The sequence below is a fragment of the Protobothrops mucrosquamatus genome, unplaced genomic scaffold, assembly GCF_001527695.2.
Source record: "Protobothrops mucrosquamatus isolate PMUCROS unplaced genomic scaffold, P.Mucros_1.0 scaffold1036, whole genome shotgun sequence".
Lineage (NCBI taxonomy): Eukaryota > Metazoa > Chordata > Lepidosauria > Squamata > Viperidae > Protobothrops > Protobothrops mucrosquamatus.
The window spans coordinates 346221-365426 of record NW_015387268.1 but is presented as its reverse complement, the minus strand read 5'-3'; the positions used below and the strand labels follow the sequence as shown (position 1 = coordinate 365426).

Genomic DNA, 19206 nt, shown 5'->3' with positions numbered 1-19206 from the left:
CTGCCAACATGCTCTAAAGCTGGAGGTCTTGGATATTTTTTTAAAAACACCTTTTGATTTAAATGTCATTTTGAGCCAACCTCACTTAAATGGGCCAAGGTACTGCCGTCTCTTTTGGGAGATGAAGAATAGCAAAACCAAACCTGATCACAGTCCTGGTCATCCCTGGAGAGCCTGGCCTAGCTGTCCTCCCTCACTGTTCCTCATCCTGAAACACCACCTTGCTTTGGACAGGTGGGAGACCAGCAGCTGGAGCGAGTGTTCCAGGACCTGTGGAGAAGGTCATCAGTTCCGCATTGTTCGCTGCTGGAAGATGCTCTCGCCAGGCCTGGACAGCTCTGTTTACAGCAACCTGTGCGAATCGGCCGACATCACTCGGCCAGAAGAGCAGAAAGTCTGCAAGAACCCAACCTGCGGGCCACAGTGGGAAATGTCTGAGTGGTCTGAGGTAAATTCTGGCTGAGGGGTCTCTGGGCTTTGATCCCAGCAAGCTCTGTGGATTGCCTAGCTGCAGGGGCAAGCTTTGTGGGAGAGTTGGCAGGAGCAGCGGCTAATGTCTGGGAGCCTTTTCCAGCAGCTGTTTCCACAAGTGGTTTCGAATACAGGTGGCCAAGCAACTTTTGCTCAGGTGTGCTGGCCATGGCTCACAGGACGCCTCTAAGTGGGCCCCCCTGAGCTGAGTTCCTAAAACAGTGGTGGCGAACCTATGGCACGCGTGCCAGAGGTGGCACTCAGAGCCCTCTCTGTGGGCACACGTGCTGTTGCCCCAGCCTCACCTCCCCCCATGACCCCCTCCTCACCAGCAGCCCCCCTGGAGGACAGTCGCCCCTGAGCGTGGCCCACGCGGAGCAGCACAGCCAAGGACATGGCAGCCAGGCAGCATGGACAAGACTCTGCCCTCACGCCCCGTCGCGCAGTTGATGCTGCAGGGCGCGGGCAGAGGCTGTGGCCGCCATGGCGCTGCTGGACTGCCTGGGCGATCTGTGGCGGGCCCTGGAGGCAGTGAGTGACCCTGCGGGCAGGTAGGGTGGGGGACAGGGTGGGGGCGGAGCAGGGGCAGGGCCAGTTTTTGGGCACTCGGTCTCTAAAAGGTTCGCCATCACTGTCCTAAAAAGTCCTAGATTTACTCCAGGCAGGGCTAACACTAACCAGCAGATCCCTCTGGCTTTTGCCTTCTCTCCTGTCCTTTGTGGAAGGCACTTCCCCCTCTGAGGAACAGGCTATTTAGCATGATTCCCCAAAAATAAAGCCTAGTCTGATTTTTTGGTGTGCTCCTAATATAAGCCCTACCCCAAAAATAAGCCGAGCGTGGGGGCACAGGAGGTGGAAAGTTTATGGGGGCGATGGTGTCCGGCAAGTGCCGCAGCCTGCACAGCGCAGGTAAGTCCGAGCATGGAGGCAGAGGCAGGGCGGAGGCAGGTGATCCAGATGCGCTGCGCAGCCGCCTGGCTCACAGGAGGCTCGCTCAGCAGCACTGGCAGCAGACAGGGGCAGAGGCATGGGGGGAGGCAAGCTATGCGGACATGCTGTATGGCTGCCTGGCTCATGGGAGACTTACACAGTGGCACTGGCAGCAGGCAGAGGCAGAACCACAGAGAGGAGGCAAGTGATCCCGACGCACCACCCACTCCATCCCACTGTCTCTCAACTTGCCCTTGGCTGCACTGGAGCAGGCAGCCGCATGCGTATCAGGATCGCCTGCCTCCCCTGCCCCCCATGCCTTTGCCTGCTGCTGATGCTGCCGTGTGAGCCTCTCGCGAGCCAGGTGGCTGCACAGCACGTCCGGATCACCTGCCTTCCCCCCTGCCTCTGCCTCCGCGCTCAGACTTAGCTGTGCTGTGCCAAGGGGCCGGCAGACGGGGGCTGCTGCCGGACACCATTGACCCCCCACACGCTCGCCACCTCTTTGCTTAGATTTCATTCCAAATCATTTCCTCAGTTTTATGTTCACTTCCCTTTCTGCTGCTGGAGACTTATTAAAACCTAAACATGCCAAATGTCTCTCCCAGGCAGTGGCACCCATTCCCACTGGAATTAACTCCTGGCACCTCTGCTATTACCAATGGCCATCCAGGAGCCAAGAAGCAATAGGCAGATGAAAAACCAGAAAGGATTTATTGAATAAGTATTAAGAGGGTTCCCAGAAAAAGGTCTGATTCCTGTCCTTCAGCTTGCAAGGAACCCCAAAGCGAAAGGCCCCCTTGGAGGTGAACTGGGCCTTCAGGTCGATCCTGGGATTCAGTTTCTGGGGGACTTGCTTTTTTACGCTTCTTCTTAGGGCAGAGGTCAAGCCTCTCCGGCCTGCCATATACCTGACTCTCCCTACCCTTCCCCCTCCAGTGCACAGCCAAGTGTGGTGAGAGGAGTATGGTGAGCCGAGACATCCGCTGTTCTGAAGAAGAGAGGCTGTGTGACACCAGAACCAAGCCAGCGACCGATAAGAACTGCACAGGGCCACCCTGTGACCGGCAGTGGACAGTCTCTGACTGGGGACCGGTAAATCTTTTGAGTAGAAAAGGAACTTGCTGACCAGGAGACAGGCCTGGGATATTTGCAGGAGCTGCGAGGGGGAGGCTGGTGTGGGTCACAACATGTGGAACGGGCCTGCCTTCTGGATCAGAGCAGAGGCTGGTTAATTAGCATCCGGTTTGCAGCCCCAACGCGCTTCCTTCCTTTTTCCACAAAACAAAGTCATTTGAATTTTGGCTTTGGGGCCAGGCAGTCTCCATGCATCAAAATAACTTTGAGGGCTTCAAACATCCTGATCTTCTAGCATTTTTTATAGCATCCCTTTTGAAACATTGGCATTTCTTCCCACAGGAAAGCAGATTCCCAGCAGGCCAGGAGTTTGGCAGTGAAGCCAAGAAGCCAAGAAGGCAGCAAATGGGGGGGGGGGGGCAGCTGTCCTGTGATGAAGCAGATGCTCCTGGATTCCTGCCCCGAGGGGTGCAGTGGATGGCCTCAAGTGTCCCTTGCAGCACTAGGATTTTATGACTCAGCCCTGCTACTTCAATGTGCTGCATGCAGCTGCCTGGGTAGCACTTGTCTTAGCTCAGGAGTCCCCAACGCCTGGGCTGCAGAGCAATACTGGTCCATGGCCTGTTGGGAACTGTGCTGTGCAAGCAGCAGGAAAGCGGGTGAAGCTTCATCTGCACATGCACAGGATTTAGGTTCCATGCGAAACCATACACATACACACAAACACACATACACACACACACACCTCTCCATGGAAGACATTTTTTCTTCCAAAACCAGTCCCTGGTGTCAGAAAGGTTGGGGACTGGTGTCCTATGTATCCAAGTTTCTCTGAATAGCTTTTTTCTTTCATCCCATTTATCTTTTTTGTTCTGCGCAGGCACACACACAGAGAGAAAGCTTGGGGAAACTTACAAAACTGTAAAATCACCTTTTCAGTGGCCAAAAGGGCCTTGAGTTGTTTCTTTTGCTTACCTGCCAGGGCAGGGCCGATGGTGGCTGCCCAGCTGGCTGCCCTCGCAAGACACGTGCCTAGGTATGCCTCTGCCCTTTTCTCTCCCTTACAGTGCAGTGGGGGCTGCGGGCCAGGCCGAATGATCCGGCAGGTCTACTGCAAGAGCAGTGACGGGCGCGTGGTGCTGGAGTCCCAGTGCAACCCTGAAGCCAAACCGCTCGCCATTCACCCCTGCGGGGAGAAGAACTGCCCTGCTGGCTGGCTGGCCCAGGACTGGGAACGGGTAAGAGATCCCTGGAGAGGGTTCTTGGGGCTTTCGGCTGCCCAGGCCAGGTCTGGATCCTTCCTTCTTCCGGCAGTGCAATGCCACCTGTGGCCGAGGGGTGAAGAAGCGGACGGTCCTTTGCCTGGAAATTGTCAGTGGGAAGATCAAAACCCGCCCGCCTACTGCATGTGACACCACCAAGAAGGAGGCCGAGGAGGCCACCTGCTTTGAGCGCCCCTGCTTCAAGTGGTACACCACCCCTTGGTCTGAGGTGAGAGCCTGGGGGGCTTCTGGTTCTGGTAACACTAGCCTCCTCCTCTAGAGGATTGTGAAAATACCCCTGTGGCACATAGGACCTATAACAGGCTTAATGTGAGATAAGAATGCCATCAGCAACCAGGAGGTGGTGGCCCTTTGGCTGAAAGAGGATCAACCTGGCCTGCGGTGACTCAATTTGTGGGATACAAAGCCAAAATAGGAAAGGGTGGCTGCAATTGATCTGCCGTGGCCAAACCAGCCAACTGGATTCTGGTTCTCCCCCCCCCTGCACCCCGCCCAGCAAACCATACTTCTTCAGAATGCCTCTACAGGGTTCTGCTGTCCTGTGCAGGGCAGAGCTAAGTGGGGGCCTTTTTAGTAGCCATGGGAATTTAAGAACCAGGAAAGTTTGCAACTGGTCACCCCAATTAATGCCCCTCACATTTCAAGACTAATGAACCCCTGGGCAGTTCCCTGCCCGGAACCTGATGTCCACTCCCACCTCAAGGATCTCACGTCTCCGGGGTTTCCAAGAAAGGACAGCTGGTTTTATGCCTAATGCTCCAGACTGTGAGAGGCTCACATTGGCCCAGCGGCTGCAGTGGCTCACTTGGTCACTGGCAGGAGCTCCCGCAGCTCTCGCCAGGCTGCCCAGAGGCAGGGAGGCTTCTTGACAGCAGAGATGCCCTCGGCACATCCATCTCCCCCGGGTGTCCTCTGCCACAAATGCTCCTGTGAAAGCAGGCCAGGCCTTGCTGTCAGGGCCCACTTCAAAACCTCATTCTAAGAAAGCAAGACTCGTGGCAGCAGTTTCTTCCAAAAGGAACTTTTATTAGGAGAAGCTGATAGTAGGCATAATAGGCAGGATCTGAGGGGTTCCCGCTCAGATCAATAGGTTAAAAGAGTCCCAAGCAAACCCCACCCCAACAGTTCATCCAGTCAGTTTGAATCCTCAGGTGTTAAGTCCGTTGTGGGAAAGGAGGTGATAACACAGGTCTCTCCCAGGCTCGCAGCAATGTTGTTGGGTCTTCGCACCTTCCCTTCAGAAACGGGAGATAAGCCAGATGGCCAGAGGCATATTCCTTTCTCCCCCCCCCCCCTTCCGCAAGGTAACATCAAGGGAGAGACAGTTCAAAGAGTAAATATGCAGAAGCACCGGGAGAGATACATTGCAGTGAAACAAAAGAAACAGAGACAGCCTGCAGCGTCTTCCCCCTTCCCCTTCGGGAGCATGGCAGAACCCGTAGTAAGAAAATAGGAAGAAATAGAAGAGAGTCCCCCACCCCAGTAACATGGGTTCTGACATTTGCTATAAATAGGTAGTGCAAAAGGGCAGATGGTCCCTGTTGTCACTCACGGCTGTCGCCCCTCCTCCCCACTGCAGCATAGAGGAGGAAGCTGTGGGGTGCTGAGTCAAGAACATTGAGAGCAGTGAGCAAATTTCTTAGATTAGCAACCCATAAAATAAATGAAACTCCTGAGAGATGAAATGTGGAGGTGCAACTCCCCTCCCCCAGGTGGTTTGGGTGGGGCTAGGGTTGGGATTGTCTCCTGGGCTCTCTGCATTAGGACACTGCCGATTTGAAACCGGCAGCAGCAGCCCATTGACTGCAGCCAAGAACTCAGGAGATGGGATGTTGGCTCACCTGCAGCATATTTTAAATAGCTGCAAAACTACTAGTTTCCTCCTCCTCCTCCTTTTCCTCCTCTTTCCTTGGTCTGCCAGCTTTTCTGAAGGGCTGGAACTCCTTTTGAATTGTTCTGGTTGGCTTAAATTGCCGAAAGAGCTTTTGTTCCCACCTCCCAGTGCACAAAAACCTGTGGAATTGGCCTGAGGATGCGGGACGTCAAGTGTTACCAAGGGGAGGATCTTGTTCGTGGGTGTGACCCACTCCTGAAACCAGTTGCAAAGCAGACCTGTGACCTCCATCCCTGCCCAACCGAACCACCAGGTTAGCTGGGATGCCTGGCAGACGAGGGGGGGGGGAGAGCTTAAATGCCGTGATGGAGAGAGCCATGCCCGGTGATGTTAGAGCCCCAGTGCTGGGAAGGCCAATTTCTGTCTTTCCTGGTCCTCACGCTGATCTGACTGCACCACAACCTTCCACGAGCCTCTCCTTTCCAGAAGAGGATCCAGAAGTCTGGCTGGGCCCCCCAGAAGGACTTCCTGGAAATTTGTGGTGGAGAGGGCTTTCTGAGGGGCCTGTGCCAGATCGCCCGAGGGGGAGGGAGGGCACCCTCCTTTTTCCCTGAGGAGAGAGCAACTGAAAGGAGGCAGACTCAGCCAGGAGCAAAAGCAGACTAAAGCTGACCTCAACTGGAGGAAGCGGGGACACCCAGGTCCTCCGTGGAACTTGGAATTCTTTGGGCAACTTCAGTAAGAGAGTCGCCTAAGAGCTTTTCTTTTTCAGGAAGAAAATGCACCTTCCCCTCAAGGAATGTTATTTTAGAGGAAATATTTTGTTTGCACCATTTTGTCAGTGTTGGTGCAAATCAAAGGTTCAGGAAAGCCTCCAGTTCTTTGCCCCATCCCACCCCTCAAGCAATGTGGTGGGGTTGATTCTGTGCGGGTGACTCTTGGGCAGACAGGGTGGAGGCTGGCACTGGGGCAGGACTGGGGCTCAACACGGCTCTCCCTCTTGCCTTGCATGACCTCCCTGATCTTGTGGTCCTCCCACAGATGACAGTTGCCAGGACCAGGTGGGGACCAACTGTGCTCTGGCGATTAAGGTGAACCTCTGTGGCCACTGGTATTACAGCAAGGCCTGCTGCCGATCCTGCCGAGTGCCCCGTTCCTAGGGGGAGTAACGACGTGGGGGTCCCGTGCCCGAGCAGCAACTGGAGCTTAGCACCATTAGGCATCACCTTGTGGTCCTCGCTTCTCATCTTCCTCCAGCCGCGATGGGTTGGACCACCAACATCACCTGCAGAATTCTGGATTGTTCTTTTAATTCATTTAGCAAATTCTTGATCTACCTATACATGACTCCCCTCCTGCCAGTGATTTTGTCCTCCCCGCTGTTCCTCGCACTTGCCTCCTCTGCATCAGTTCAAAGCTTGCCAGAATGGCTGAGGGAGGGGCAAAACTCTCGCTTTCCTGTTAATGGTCACATCGCTCGTTGCAGGACCTGGCCTAAATCAGAATGCCCCCCCCCACACACACACACAACCTTGGCTCTTTCCTTCTGCCTCTCTCCATTAAAAGTCTCATTGTCCCCCCAAGGCAGAGGGATACCCCTTTCTCAAGGGGTCTTTAAGTAAGACACACCCCAAATAAAAGGTATGCTGAACCTTTCTCTCCAGCTGCAGTTAATAATTGCCACAGGTATTGCAGTGAAGAATATTTGAGGAGGACACACATCCATTTTACACTTTATTGAAATAAATGGAAATTGGTGGGAATGAAGTTTGCATCAGTTTTAAATACCAAAATGACAATAAAATCACTAAAGGCAGAAAAACCCTATCATTTCAGGCTTAGGCACTGTATCTTTATTCTCACTCAGCAGTAAATATAAATTAACAAAGGGCAGGTAATGAAGTCTACTAAATATAACATGTAAGTGCACATCTGGCAGAAGTGTTTTATCTCATAACCAAACTCTTAAATACATAATGCCAGCATATTGTATAGGATAATGAAAACATAACTGCACTTTATAACCCAAAAAGGCCCTGGGCTCTTTTTTAATGTATTTGTTTACAAAATAATAAACTTTATCCCTTTTACTGTTGAATGGTACTTGTAAGTGTCCATTAAATAGGTTTTCTGATATTTATGGTGACAGCTCAATCCCTGTTAAGTTTTTTCCATTTGTTTTGGCAAATGGGAACTATTCTCTGACTTTATTTGACAGCACAGTATCAGCAGTAGAATCCTTCAGGTTTTTGGGTTCTATAATCTCCCAGGACTTGAAATGGACACCTAAAATTAGAACCATCATTAAAAAGGCACAACAAAGAATATTCTTCCTGCGTCAGCCCAGATACACATTTACAGAGGAATTATCACTTGTACTTCTATAACTGTCTGGTTGACAGGCACAGACTCCAATGGATAGTTAGGACTGCAGAAAAAAACAATTGCAACCAGCTTGCCTCCCATAGAAGACTTGTATATGTCAGAAGAAGGGCTGAGAAAATATTTACAGACTCCTCACATACTAGACAGAAACTGGTTCAACTCCTCCCCTTGGGATGGTGCTATAGGGCATTGCATGCCAAAACAACTAGACACAGTTTTTTTCTTTCGTGACATTACTCTGCTGAACATCTAATTCTCACAGTACTGTCAAATGTCTGTATATTTACCCATGTAGAAGTATTACTATTATTATTATTATTATTGAAGGAGAACTCATCAAATTTGCAGATGACACCAAGCTGTCAGGAGTAGCCAACACCCCAGAGGACAAACTCAGGATCCAAAAAGATGGGCATTTCTCCACATTGAAATGAATTTCAATGTGGAGAAAAGCAAAGTCTTACACTTAGGCAGGAAAAATCAAAGGCACGAATACAGATTGGGCGAGACCTGGCTCAAAAATAGCAACTGTGAGAGGGACCTTGGACTCCTAGTGGATGATCACTTGACTATGAGCCAGCAGTATGCAGCAGCAACCAAAAAAGCTAATACAATCCTGGGTTGTATAACAGAGGCATAGAATCAAGATCATGCGAAGTACTAGTACCGCTTTACAAAGCCCTAGTAAGACCACACCTGGAATACTGCAGCCAATTTTGGTCACCATATCACAAAAAAGATGTTGAGAGTTTTGAAAAAATTCAGAGAATAGCAACTAAGATGATCAAAGGCCTGGAGGCTAAAACATACAAGGAATGGCTGCGGGACTTGGGTTTGGCTAGTCTAAAGAAAAGAAGAAATAGGGGAGACATGATAGCAGTGTTCCAGTATCTGAGGGCCTGCCACAAAGAAGAGAGTGTCATGTTTTTCACCAGAGCACCAGAGGGAAAGACTAGAAACAATGGTTGGAAACTGATCAAGGAGAGAAGCAACCTGGAATTAAGGAGAAACTTCCTGACAGTCAACCAGTGGAACAGCTTACCACCAGAAATCGTGGGTGCTCCATCACTGGAGATCTTTAAGAAAAGACTAGACAATCACCTGTCCGAGATGGTGTAGGTTCTCCTGCTTGAGCAGGGGGCTGGATTAGATGACCTCCAGGGTCCCTTCCAGCTCTATTCTATTCTATCTTCTTTACCACCCCCTCTTATTGGTATCATTATTATGATTATTATTATTCTGTTTTGCATGCACACTGAAACCTTCTGCACCGGAGATAAATTCCTTGTGTGTATAATCACACTTGGCCAAATAGAGTATTCAATTCAATTCAAAAGGAAACCATCCTGAGGAGATGCCACAGAAAGGGGCTCCACACTAGGCAGGCTGTGGCATCTCAAGCCGCATTCCAAAGAAGGTGGGAGGGCCAGGGTTGGTGGGAGAGACAGGAATTTTAAGAGGAGAAATTGGTGTCCCCATTTCTTAAATCCCCAGCTTTAAAAATCCCCCTTTTGCCCCCTCCATGTTTGTGGGCCATAAAAAGGACAGAGCACCCCCTTTTTCTTAAAGGTGTTAAAGAATTTTCTTAAATACCATGAAAGAAATACTCCTTTGGGTAACAAGTCAAGGTAAGGTTTTTTTTTTATTTTCGTAATCCAGAAGTCCTATACATGTTTATCACAAGTAAAGGTAAATGAAAATTCATGAAATAGTTTGAATTTATTTCAAATATATATAAAGGGGAAAATAAATAGCCATACTTAAAAGCAACAAATTGTAGCATTTTTAAGAGTGCCACTGAAACCAATACAAATTTTAAGAATTATACAAAATAGTTTTGTGGAAGCAGCAACTAGTACAGATCACTGAAGACCAACATGAATGCATTTTATTGGATGCAGCCAGAGCAAGACATGAAAATTAATTTCCAATTAGATGGAAGAAGTCCACCTGGATCCCATTTCATGGGAAAGGCTGAGCCATGATGCTACTGGCTCGTCTCTGCTCCTTTTAAGATGGCGCTTTGCCTCCTGGGCTCTCATGCCCTGTGCCCACTCCAGAGGAGTTTGAATAGGTTGAACCCAAACTTCCCACAGGTCTGTTTTCCCTTCATCCCCAGCACGTGACTTGGGAGTGCCAGTTTTACAAGCTGCCTGAACACACATTTTCCTTTGGGCACCATGGGGTAGTCTCCATCCCACTGCTGCCTCCAGATCCAAAAGCCTGGGGGAGCAGTGGTGTGGACTAGCCTTCTCCATCTCTGAAGGCCGTCCAACCTGCTGTCTTTTAAGTCTGTCTCCCAGCTGATATCCCATCTAGCCAGACTTTCCAGTTTCCTGGAGGGAGGTTGAGGGGAAGCTGCCTTCCCTAATAGGTCGCCATTATGAATGTCGCTCCACTAAATTTTACTTCTGAGAGCTCCAAGCTGCAGCCTGTCTGTCCCAAAGAAAAGGAACGCCTCTGGGCCTGCAGGAGCCTACCCTCCCCATGCGTCTGCCTCCTGGACACCTGGAGGGGAAGCTGGAACAGGAGAAAGCAGAAGAGGCCCGGGCCCCAGAGCACTGCAGTCATCTTCGGTTTGGTTGGCAAAAACACTGAAGCTTTTCGTTGCAGGTGAGATAAAGGAAGTCCTGCAGCAGGCAACATCATGTTCAAAAATGGGAAAGTCCTCCCCCTCCCTCACAGATGCCACCGAAACACTTTCATGGTCCTCAGTTGAGCAACAAAAAGTAGGCTAGGACCAGCACGGCAGAGGCAAGCAAGAACTAAACTAAAGCTGAGCTCATCTCAGCTGAACCTAGTGGACAGGGGTCCTTGCCACATTCCTGGTACGTTTCTTCTGTCATATTAAAAAATACCTCTTTGATAGCAAGCGGGGAAAGGAAGGCCTCGGGGGGCGGCTTTCATAGGCTAGACTGAATGGATGGTGGGGACACTGCAGAAAAGAGGGGAATAGTTGAATTTGCATTAAGCAATTTGCAAAGACACATCTGGTTCTGGCTCTGGCTCAGTTCCAGCCTCCTACACCCCCACCCCCACCCCAATCAGGGAAAGCAGAGGCAACACCTTGCACAGGCTGAAAAGTGGCAAACCAGTTTGCATATTCATACAAAAGGATGTCCTGTATCAAAACCCCCACCTACAGGAAGAAAGGAAGAGCTGCTTTTACCGGGGTTTAGAAAACTGATATCTCTACTAAGACAGCCGTGCTCCTGGCCCCATTTATACAAGACTAGAGAGGAAGAGGCTGGGAAGCCGAAGTACCTTCAGCCTTTGGCCAAGCCTGGAGCTGAGGGGGCCAGGCCGATCAGACATCCGTGCTGATGCTGCGGCTGCGGGAAAAGGCTTCACGCATGGCGGAGAGTCGGTTGGGGTTGAGGGCCTGGAGGCCGCCGCTCAAGCCGATGGGCAGCTCCAGGTCTTCTTGGCTGATGGCCTTGTAGTTGACCAGGTCGCCCCCATTGCGGACCTCCTCTTCGGGCTCCTGCAGGAAGAACGTTGGAGGCTCATACTGGGAGCAGTTGGGGCAGCCAGTCCGGGACTGGGAGGGCTTCTTGTAGGGGGAGCGGTACAAGGAAGGGCCGTTGGTCAGAGCCACGTTGCGGTTGCAGTGCAGGGGGGGGATATGCGAATCTGTAGGGAAGTCGGGCTCGTCACCGTCCTCTTCCGACTCATCCTTCTTGCAACAATAGTACTGGAAGAGAAACAATTTCCGTGGGCCACCACTCCTTCCCCAGGCCAAGATGTGCTTCTCCACGACATTCACAGAAACCCCAGGGAACTGGTTCACACACGGTACTTACCCAGAAGGCAGTGGGTTTGGACTGGGCTTGCTACAATGGGCAACTCAGACACTGGTATTTGCAAACCGCAGTTTCTACCGTGTGTGAACTTGGCCTGCTCAAGTTGGATAAGCAAACTCTGGATTAGTTTGTGGAAATCCACAATCATTGTCACTCTCACACATTGACACCATAACAGAGACATTTTAAACAATCACAGCACATTATAAAGCAGAAAACAAATTTTCTGCTCCCAACAAATTAAATATGTGCCTTTTTTTAAAAAAAGAGCAGACTAAACATGGAATTGCAAGGTTCTAGTAAGAAAAAAAAGGGATAGTATCTTCAAAAATAAAGTGGTTGCACAAAAACTCTGACCAATGAGCTGAAAATGAGAAGCCATCAATCTAACCAGAAGGAAAGAGAAGTTTAGATCCCTGTTAGGACACCAGCAGGACAGTTAAGTGCCAAAAGCCATAAAAGGTTTTTTTTCAGCCACTTTCTAAGTCAGCGAAAGAGAAGGAGGTCTCTCATCCCAGGGCTGAGCACAGGAAGGTGTCTCACTTGCCTAGTGCAGCAGGAGCCAGAGAAACGGGGGGGGGGGACTTAGGCAAGGTGGGGGATTGCAAAAGGGGACATCTGCTCCTTTTTCTTGCTGTTTGGGTTCTGTGGCACAAAGACCCCCTCCAACCATTCACCAAGGACAAAAGTGCCCTTGCTCTGCTTCAATGGGCCTGCTTCCTCACTCCTTCAAGTCGGGTCCTTCCATGGTCTGTCTTGAATAATTTCAAATTATGCTGGGCCAGGACTCAACATCACTCTGCCTCTTTCTACTAAGTGGCGAGTGCAGGATTTGGGTCTGGCTAGTCTAAAGAAAAGAAGAAATAGGGGCGACATGATAGCAGTATTCCAGTATTTGAGGGGCTGCCACAAAGAAGAGGGGGTCAGGTTATTCTTCAAAGCACCAGAGGGCAGGATAAGAACAGCAGTTGGAAACTGATCAAGGAGAGAAGCAACCTGGAATTAAGGAGAAAGTTCCTAACAGTGAGGACAATTAACCAGGGGAACTGCTTGCCTTCAGAAATCATGGGCGGTCCATCACCGGAGGTTTTTAAGAAGAGACTAGACAATCACCTGTCTGAGATGGTATAGGTTCTCCTGCTCAAACAGGGGGCTGGACTAGAAGACCTCCAAGGTCCCTTCCAGCTCTATTCTTTTCTTTTCTTTTCTATTCTAAATCTAAGGGAGATGGTGGGTTCAAAAATGTAAAAAATAAACAAATCAAATAAATAACTGCTCACAATCACCTGCTTAATAACACATTCCAGAAGGGTGTTTAGGGTCTGCGTCAAGAGGACTAGTCTGCAGTGGCCCCCTCCTCTTTTCCCAGGAGTCCTGGCCTGGCAGCCTCCCTAAGACTCTCCCCTGTAGCCTCCTCCCTTGGGGCAGCCAAGGCCCTAAGGGTCTTCCCTCAGCTACAACTCTTGCATGCAGCCTCCATGCCACCTCAGCTAGGCCTCTTACACATAGTAGACCAGTGTCACTTTGAGCTTTCATCCCAACAGGTTTCAGTCATGCCCATTAGACCCCATCCCTGCACCTTCCTACACTGAGACCTCTCCCCTTGGGGTCCTTGGTGCTCTCTGGGACCTCTCGGACTCTCTTGCAGCCATTTCATTACCAAACTAGATAATATCATCTCCCTTTTTGTGTTGGAAAATTCCTGTGGATAATTTTCAGTTGATTCCAGTAGATCCAGATCAATAGAGCTTTCTCTGTCTGTCTGTCTGTCTGTCTGTCTGTCTGTCTGTCTGTCTGTCTGTCTATCTATCTATCTATCTATCTATCTATCTATCTATCTATCTATCTATCTATCTATCTATCTATCTATCTATCTATCTATCCGCAGCAGGCAACCCAAATTGGCAAAAGCAGGTCTTCCTGGACCCACCGCGGCTAATTTGCAGGGCAGCAGCCCTTGGTTTTCCAACTTAAATCTGTTGGCCATCTCAGGGTAGCTAAGAGCATGGGAGAGGAGGGCATTACAGGGAGCCTCCTTGGTCCTTCACCGTAAAGCTCATGGTGGATAGGCTGAGGGATCTCAGTCTTACCCACTTGCTCCAGGAATTTGCCCTGCAATTGAACCCTGTTCCTTTTTCTCTTCTCCCCAGTTTTTGTCATGCTCTTTTCCAAGCATGAGCCTCCCGATTGCAGCATTCAGCTGAACAACCTGCAGACTGAGACTGCTTCCAAAGCCACTTCCCAGTTCTCCTGGCCAGGTCTAGCCAGGATGCCCTCCTTGCAGCAATGGGGCACATGATTATACCTTACGCCACTGGCACCCCTGCCCTGCCAGTAGAGGACCTTGGAGTTCTTCTTATCCAACCTCCTGCTCAAGCGAGAGGGAATGGGACAACTTGCCACAGTCAGCTCATTTATGACGGTTGCAGTGTCCCAGGATCACGTGCCTTTCTGACAACTCACACAGCCAACTTGCTACAGCCAATTCACCACGGCCAACTTGCCATGGGACAATTCACTGCGGAACAATTTAATTCTATTTAATTATTTAAAATAAAGAAAAAATATTTTAATTTTTGTCAATCACATTTCATTCTATCCCTCCTTTTGCATCCCTTTTTTAATGATTCTACTCCACCATTTCTTTCATATTAGTGTAACTTTTGTCCAGCAACGAGTTGTCCTGTGGTGTGTTGACCATGGCGAGTTGTCCCGTGGCAAGTTAGCCAAGGCAAGTTGGCCGTGGCAAATTGGCCACGGCGAATTATCATAGACCCCAAGCAGGAAATCCTAGTGAATTCTTACATGGGCAAAAGGTGGAATCCCATCAGATTCTAGGATCAAGTTGAAATCAATCAAACTGCAATCTTAGGAATTCTTAACTAGGAGAAAGTTGAAGGCTGTATTTATGCAATGCACTAAAGCAGAGTTAATTTAAATGTCATTAGGAGCTGTTATTTGATGCACAAAGATTTTATGTTTCACTGTATTTAGCAAAACCACAAAATAGGCTAATTCAGTCACTCTACCATGAGTTTTTAGAATTTTTTCATGGGATTATGTTGTCAATTAACCATATTCTTTCAGTATTTAGTATTCAGTATTTACTCAGCCAGCATTCCATCTAATTGCTTTTAGTAATTAAACACAAGTTTTTTTACCTTTTTTCAACTGAACATCTTTGCATGCAGGTGATATTGCTGGTGTTTCCCTCCCTCCACAAACCAGCTGATGGGTTTCCTGACCCTAAGAATCTCAACCTGCTTAGTTTATACATCTATACATGAATAAACTTCCTGACAGTGAGGACAATTAAGCAGTGGAACAGCTTGCCTCCAGAACTCATGGGCACTCCATCACTGGAGGTTTTTAAGAAGAGACTGGACAGTCACTTGTCTGAGATGGTATAGGTTCTCCTGCTTGAGCAGGTAGCTGGACTAGAAGACCTCCAAGGTCCCTTCTAATTCTATTCTATTCTATTCTATTCTATTCTATTCTATTCTATTCTATTCTATTCTATTCTATTCTATTCTACTCTACTCTACTCTACTCTACTCTACTCTTATATTATATTATATTATATTTATTATTATATTATATTATATTATATTATATTATATTATATTATATTATATTATATTATATTATTATATTATATTATATTATATTATATTATATTATATTATATTATATTATTATATTATATTAATTATATTATATTATATTATATTATATTATATTATATTATTATTATATTTTATAATTATATTATATATTCTAAATGCAAGCATTACACATCAGCTCCTGTTTAGGGCAAGGTCCTTGGTGCCAGCCATGCTCCCAGCCTGTCCAGTCCTGAAGGCCAAGCCTGGCAAGGCAAGACCCCCAGTGAAGCACCTAGACGGAGGTTCTCTGGCTTCTGCAGCTGTGGATAAAAGCCTCAGGTGTCCTATTTGGGGATCATGGCTGACCCCAGCACATCCCAACTTTCCAGGATCCACCCCTATTGTTAAGTTCTAATCTGGAAGATCAAATCTCCTGAAGTGTCTGCCCAGACGTGGCCTGAGCAGCTTCTCTCTGGGGTGGAGTGATAGTCCTCTTACTGCTGGAGGCCCCCACTCGCCATGGGACAAATCTTGCTGGTTTGGGCATCAACATGATTTCCACACATCTTCTAACTTATCATTGCCGGAGGATGTTCCTTGCACATGACAAATTTGCGTCCATGTGTCTCATCTCAGGCAGTCAGGGCAAAAAAAGCACCATGGAAGAGAAGAAGGCCCAAGGTGCATCAGATGTGCTGAGCAGCCCAGGATGCAGGATGCTTGGAGACCTCTTCCAGACTCAAAACAGCCGACTAATTCTAGAGGATGAGAATCCTCTGTTGGAGCTGGACACGGCAAGGCTGCCACAGACCTAGAGTTCCCCTCTTCCATCTCCCCCGCCCCCAGGTGCTTGACAGGAACAGCTGCCTCCCCAGAGCGACTTGACTCTTCTGTCCTGGTGAATTCTCGTCTCCTCATCTGGGAGCCAAATATTCTCCACCAGCACACAGTTCTTGCTTCTTCCTCCTCTCCCCTCCCTTCTTGACTGAGCTGGCCCAAGCTATTTATATTATTGAGCAGGGCACCAAATGCCCTTTTTGCCCAACACAAAGACTGGTTTTCATAGTAACACAGGATTCTCTATTCCATGCCCTTCTCTGAGATTTGCTATTAACTGTGGTCTTCCCAGGGATTGTACTGGGCCTTCTGGTCTCTTCACTAAGGTCAGAGTTTGCTTGGGAAGCATCTTTTTTTGATCTCTCGCCTAAGCCTAGTCATCTGGATTGCTCAGCAGGAACAAGCCACATCTTTGGGCCATATCATCATATGCCTTCAGCTTTATCCAAAAGACTCCTGCTCTGCCTCAGATGTGAGATGCAAAGGCCACAAGGAACAGCAAGGATCTGATCATTCCAACTCATTTGTCCTTCTCTCTGAAGGTATCTGGCTCCAGCAGAAGAAACTTAATGAAAGAAGCACTTTGAGGGTGATGTAGTGGGCCTTCTTAGCTCCAGATTATTCTGGAAAACTATTTTGCCCAGCTGCAAACCGTAAGTACAAATGCAGTTTGAAAAACTACCAAGGTTGACCAGTTTGTCTTCCATTTCTAAGTCTGCCCTCCAGGGTCAAGGATTTGGCAATCGTCCTTCCCCCTTCACATCCACTGGCCAGAGGGACTCTCTTTTTGCGTATTCTGAGAAGCAGGCGAATTATGTGGCTGCATAATTGTAGTGATAAAAGGAACTCCCCAACTGACCTGGCTCACCAGAGTCTTCTAAAGGTAGCACCTTGTACAAGATCAGAAGAGACCACTGGAAGAGAAGCATCTGCCTTGTACCAGCCGCTCAGGGGCAGCTCCTCCATCGGATTGTGCAAATGAAAGAGGGAGCAGGGAGGCGACCTGGGATGCTCTGCACAAAAAGGGTTTGATTTTTTTCTGATGTGGTCATTTGACTGTGAGCGGCAGCAGCAAATGCCAATTTTCACATTCCTTAGACTGCCAGAAGTGCTCCAAAGCAAGTCTCACTGTCAAAATCTTGGCTTTTGGCAAGTGTGCAAGACCTTTTGGCAGCTGGCAAGTGAAGCACATGGGCAGATGGTTCCACAGGGAAAGAGCAACTCTTACGATACAATAAATTTATGAAATCACATTCCTCAGCAGCCCCCCCCCTCTCTCACACACATCCCCTACTACACAAACCTAGTCTGGTTTCTGACCATGCAAAATCCTGGCCAAATGGACCGGTCTCCCCCAAATCCCAAGAAAAACAGAGAGAGCATGTTTGTAACACAACAGCTCCTCCCTATCCCAGGCACAGAAGTGTAATAAAAAATAATTTAAAAAACTCATGTTATGAAGTAAAATGAACCCAGTACCTGGAGCCTGCAGTAGCAGAGAACAGCTATAATGCACAGTAGTATGACAGTTGCTAATATTCCGCCGGTGATGACCACAGTCCCCGCGGTCATCCGACCTCTTCCCCATCAACACCTGGAAGGAAAGCAGAAAAAAGCATGACAAGGTCTGTTGGCGGGGGGGGGAGGGGGAGGCAGGGGTTGCAAGGGCTCCAGACTGCTCCTCCAATCGCTGGAATCGCATTTCAGCAATTGCCTGAGTTCGCATCCAGTTGGTCGCCTATTGCAAGAGCTCTCTTACGATGTCTCAGCAACCTTGTGAAAGGTCTTGCAAACTTGCAGGCACTGTGTGTGAAATCTCACTTCTGTGATTGCTTGCAAGAATCTGGGCATCCAAAATGTGATCCATTGCCCTTTTAAACCCGAGCTTGGAAAGTGGCCCTCCTGCAGAGTGGGGTGGATCCCTGCCTGCCTGAAGCACTGCAGTTCCAGTGAAGATAAAGCTGGCAACAGATCAGGTTGCCTCAAAATTGGCTGCCAAAGAGAATTAGGGCTAAAGTTAAATTAACACCCTTTCAACAGTTAGTTTAAAATTTGCTCTTTTAATATTGATTTTTTTCAAAATCTATCACACCACTAGAATTTTTCACTGTGTGAACAAGCACAAAAGGATATTAAGAGTTTGGGTTCAACCTCACAGAATTGCAACGCAATTATCACAATAAAGCTATATGTTGTGATGGAACCGAAGGATACCTAGGAAATCTACACAAGATGTGTGTTAAAACACAGCTGAGACTGAAATGACACACCTCAAAAGAGGTGTGTAAAGACGATGCCCATTTGTCTCCATGGGAAAACTAACTTCCATCTGCCAATTGCAGCGTCTACCTGTTGGGCCACTTGTGGAATTCACCACCTGCTGGACAGTGAAGAGCTTTGTGTTCCCTGCACCGAGAGCTAATCAGACATGGAGAAGAGGAATGTTAACCACTAGCCCCACTGGGGTTGGGGTCAAGGAACGTGTGGGGTATCAGGGACCTTAAAGCAACAGGGCTCCCTGCAGCTGCTCAGTATGGTATGGAAGGAGCAGCTAAGGGACGGGAGGAAAGGTCAAACCCAAAGATTGCCTTTGACGTGCAAGGTGCCCCAGACCTCAACTTACTCGTTCTCTCTTCTTCTGCTAAGGGAAGAGGTTTCTTGACATAGGGTCACTTATCCTCAGTAAGCAGGTGAAACTCAACCTTGATCCCTAGTTCACCAAGTGAGACAGTCATGGCCTTGTCGCCAATCGATAGGAGGCTGAATGGGAAGAACTGGCTTGAGCCGAACCCAGACAGCACTGGGTCTGCCAGTGACAGGGATTCTTCAATGGGGTGGCCTTGAGGCATGATTGGGGGCCTTCCTGGTCTCGGCTTTTGTCCAAAGAGCACAGGAAGACTTTTGCCCAGATCCATCTAGTGCATCAACTGTGCCCTTTCCTGGAGCAATGGTCTCTTCTCAGAGTCACCTTGCAGGTAAGC

At 48.7% G+C, this 19206-nt stretch overlaps 2 protein-coding genes across 2 annotated transcripts in view; one reads left to right on the top strand and one right to left on the bottom strand.

The window, feature by feature from the left end:
* ADAMTSL2 (ADAMTS like 2) overlaps nucleotides 1-6906 on the top strand; it is a 105509-nt gene extending 98603 nt beyond the window's left edge. Inside the window, exons 13-18 of the mRNA XM_029284855.1 lie at nucleotides 235-448; nucleotides 2341-2496; nucleotides 3546-3716; nucleotides 3793-3969; nucleotides 5764-5908; nucleotides 6637-6906. Of these exons, the coding sequence (XP_029140688.1) occupies nucleotides 235-448; nucleotides 2341-2496; nucleotides 3546-3716; nucleotides 3793-3969; nucleotides 5764-5908; nucleotides 6637-6755 (982 nt within the window). The 3' untranslated portion in view covers nucleotides 6756-6906. The remainder of the gene's footprint in view (nucleotides 1-234; nucleotides 449-2340; nucleotides 2497-3545; nucleotides 3717-3792; nucleotides 3970-5763; nucleotides 5909-6636) is intronic.
* A 4381-nt stretch (nucleotides 6907-11287) lies between these two features.
* Nucleotides 11288-17797, bottom strand: FAM163B (family with sequence similarity 163 member B). Its single transcript, XM_015819979.1, has 2 exons — nucleotides 17705-17797; nucleotides 11288-11674 (listed from the first exon to the last, which is right to left on the bottom strand). Exons 1-2 carry the CDS (start codon nucleotides 17795-17797, stop codon nucleotides 11288-11290), a joined length of 480 nt encoding a protein of 159 aa, XP_015675465.1.
* Between the last annotated feature and the right edge of the window lie 1409 nt (nucleotides 17798-19206).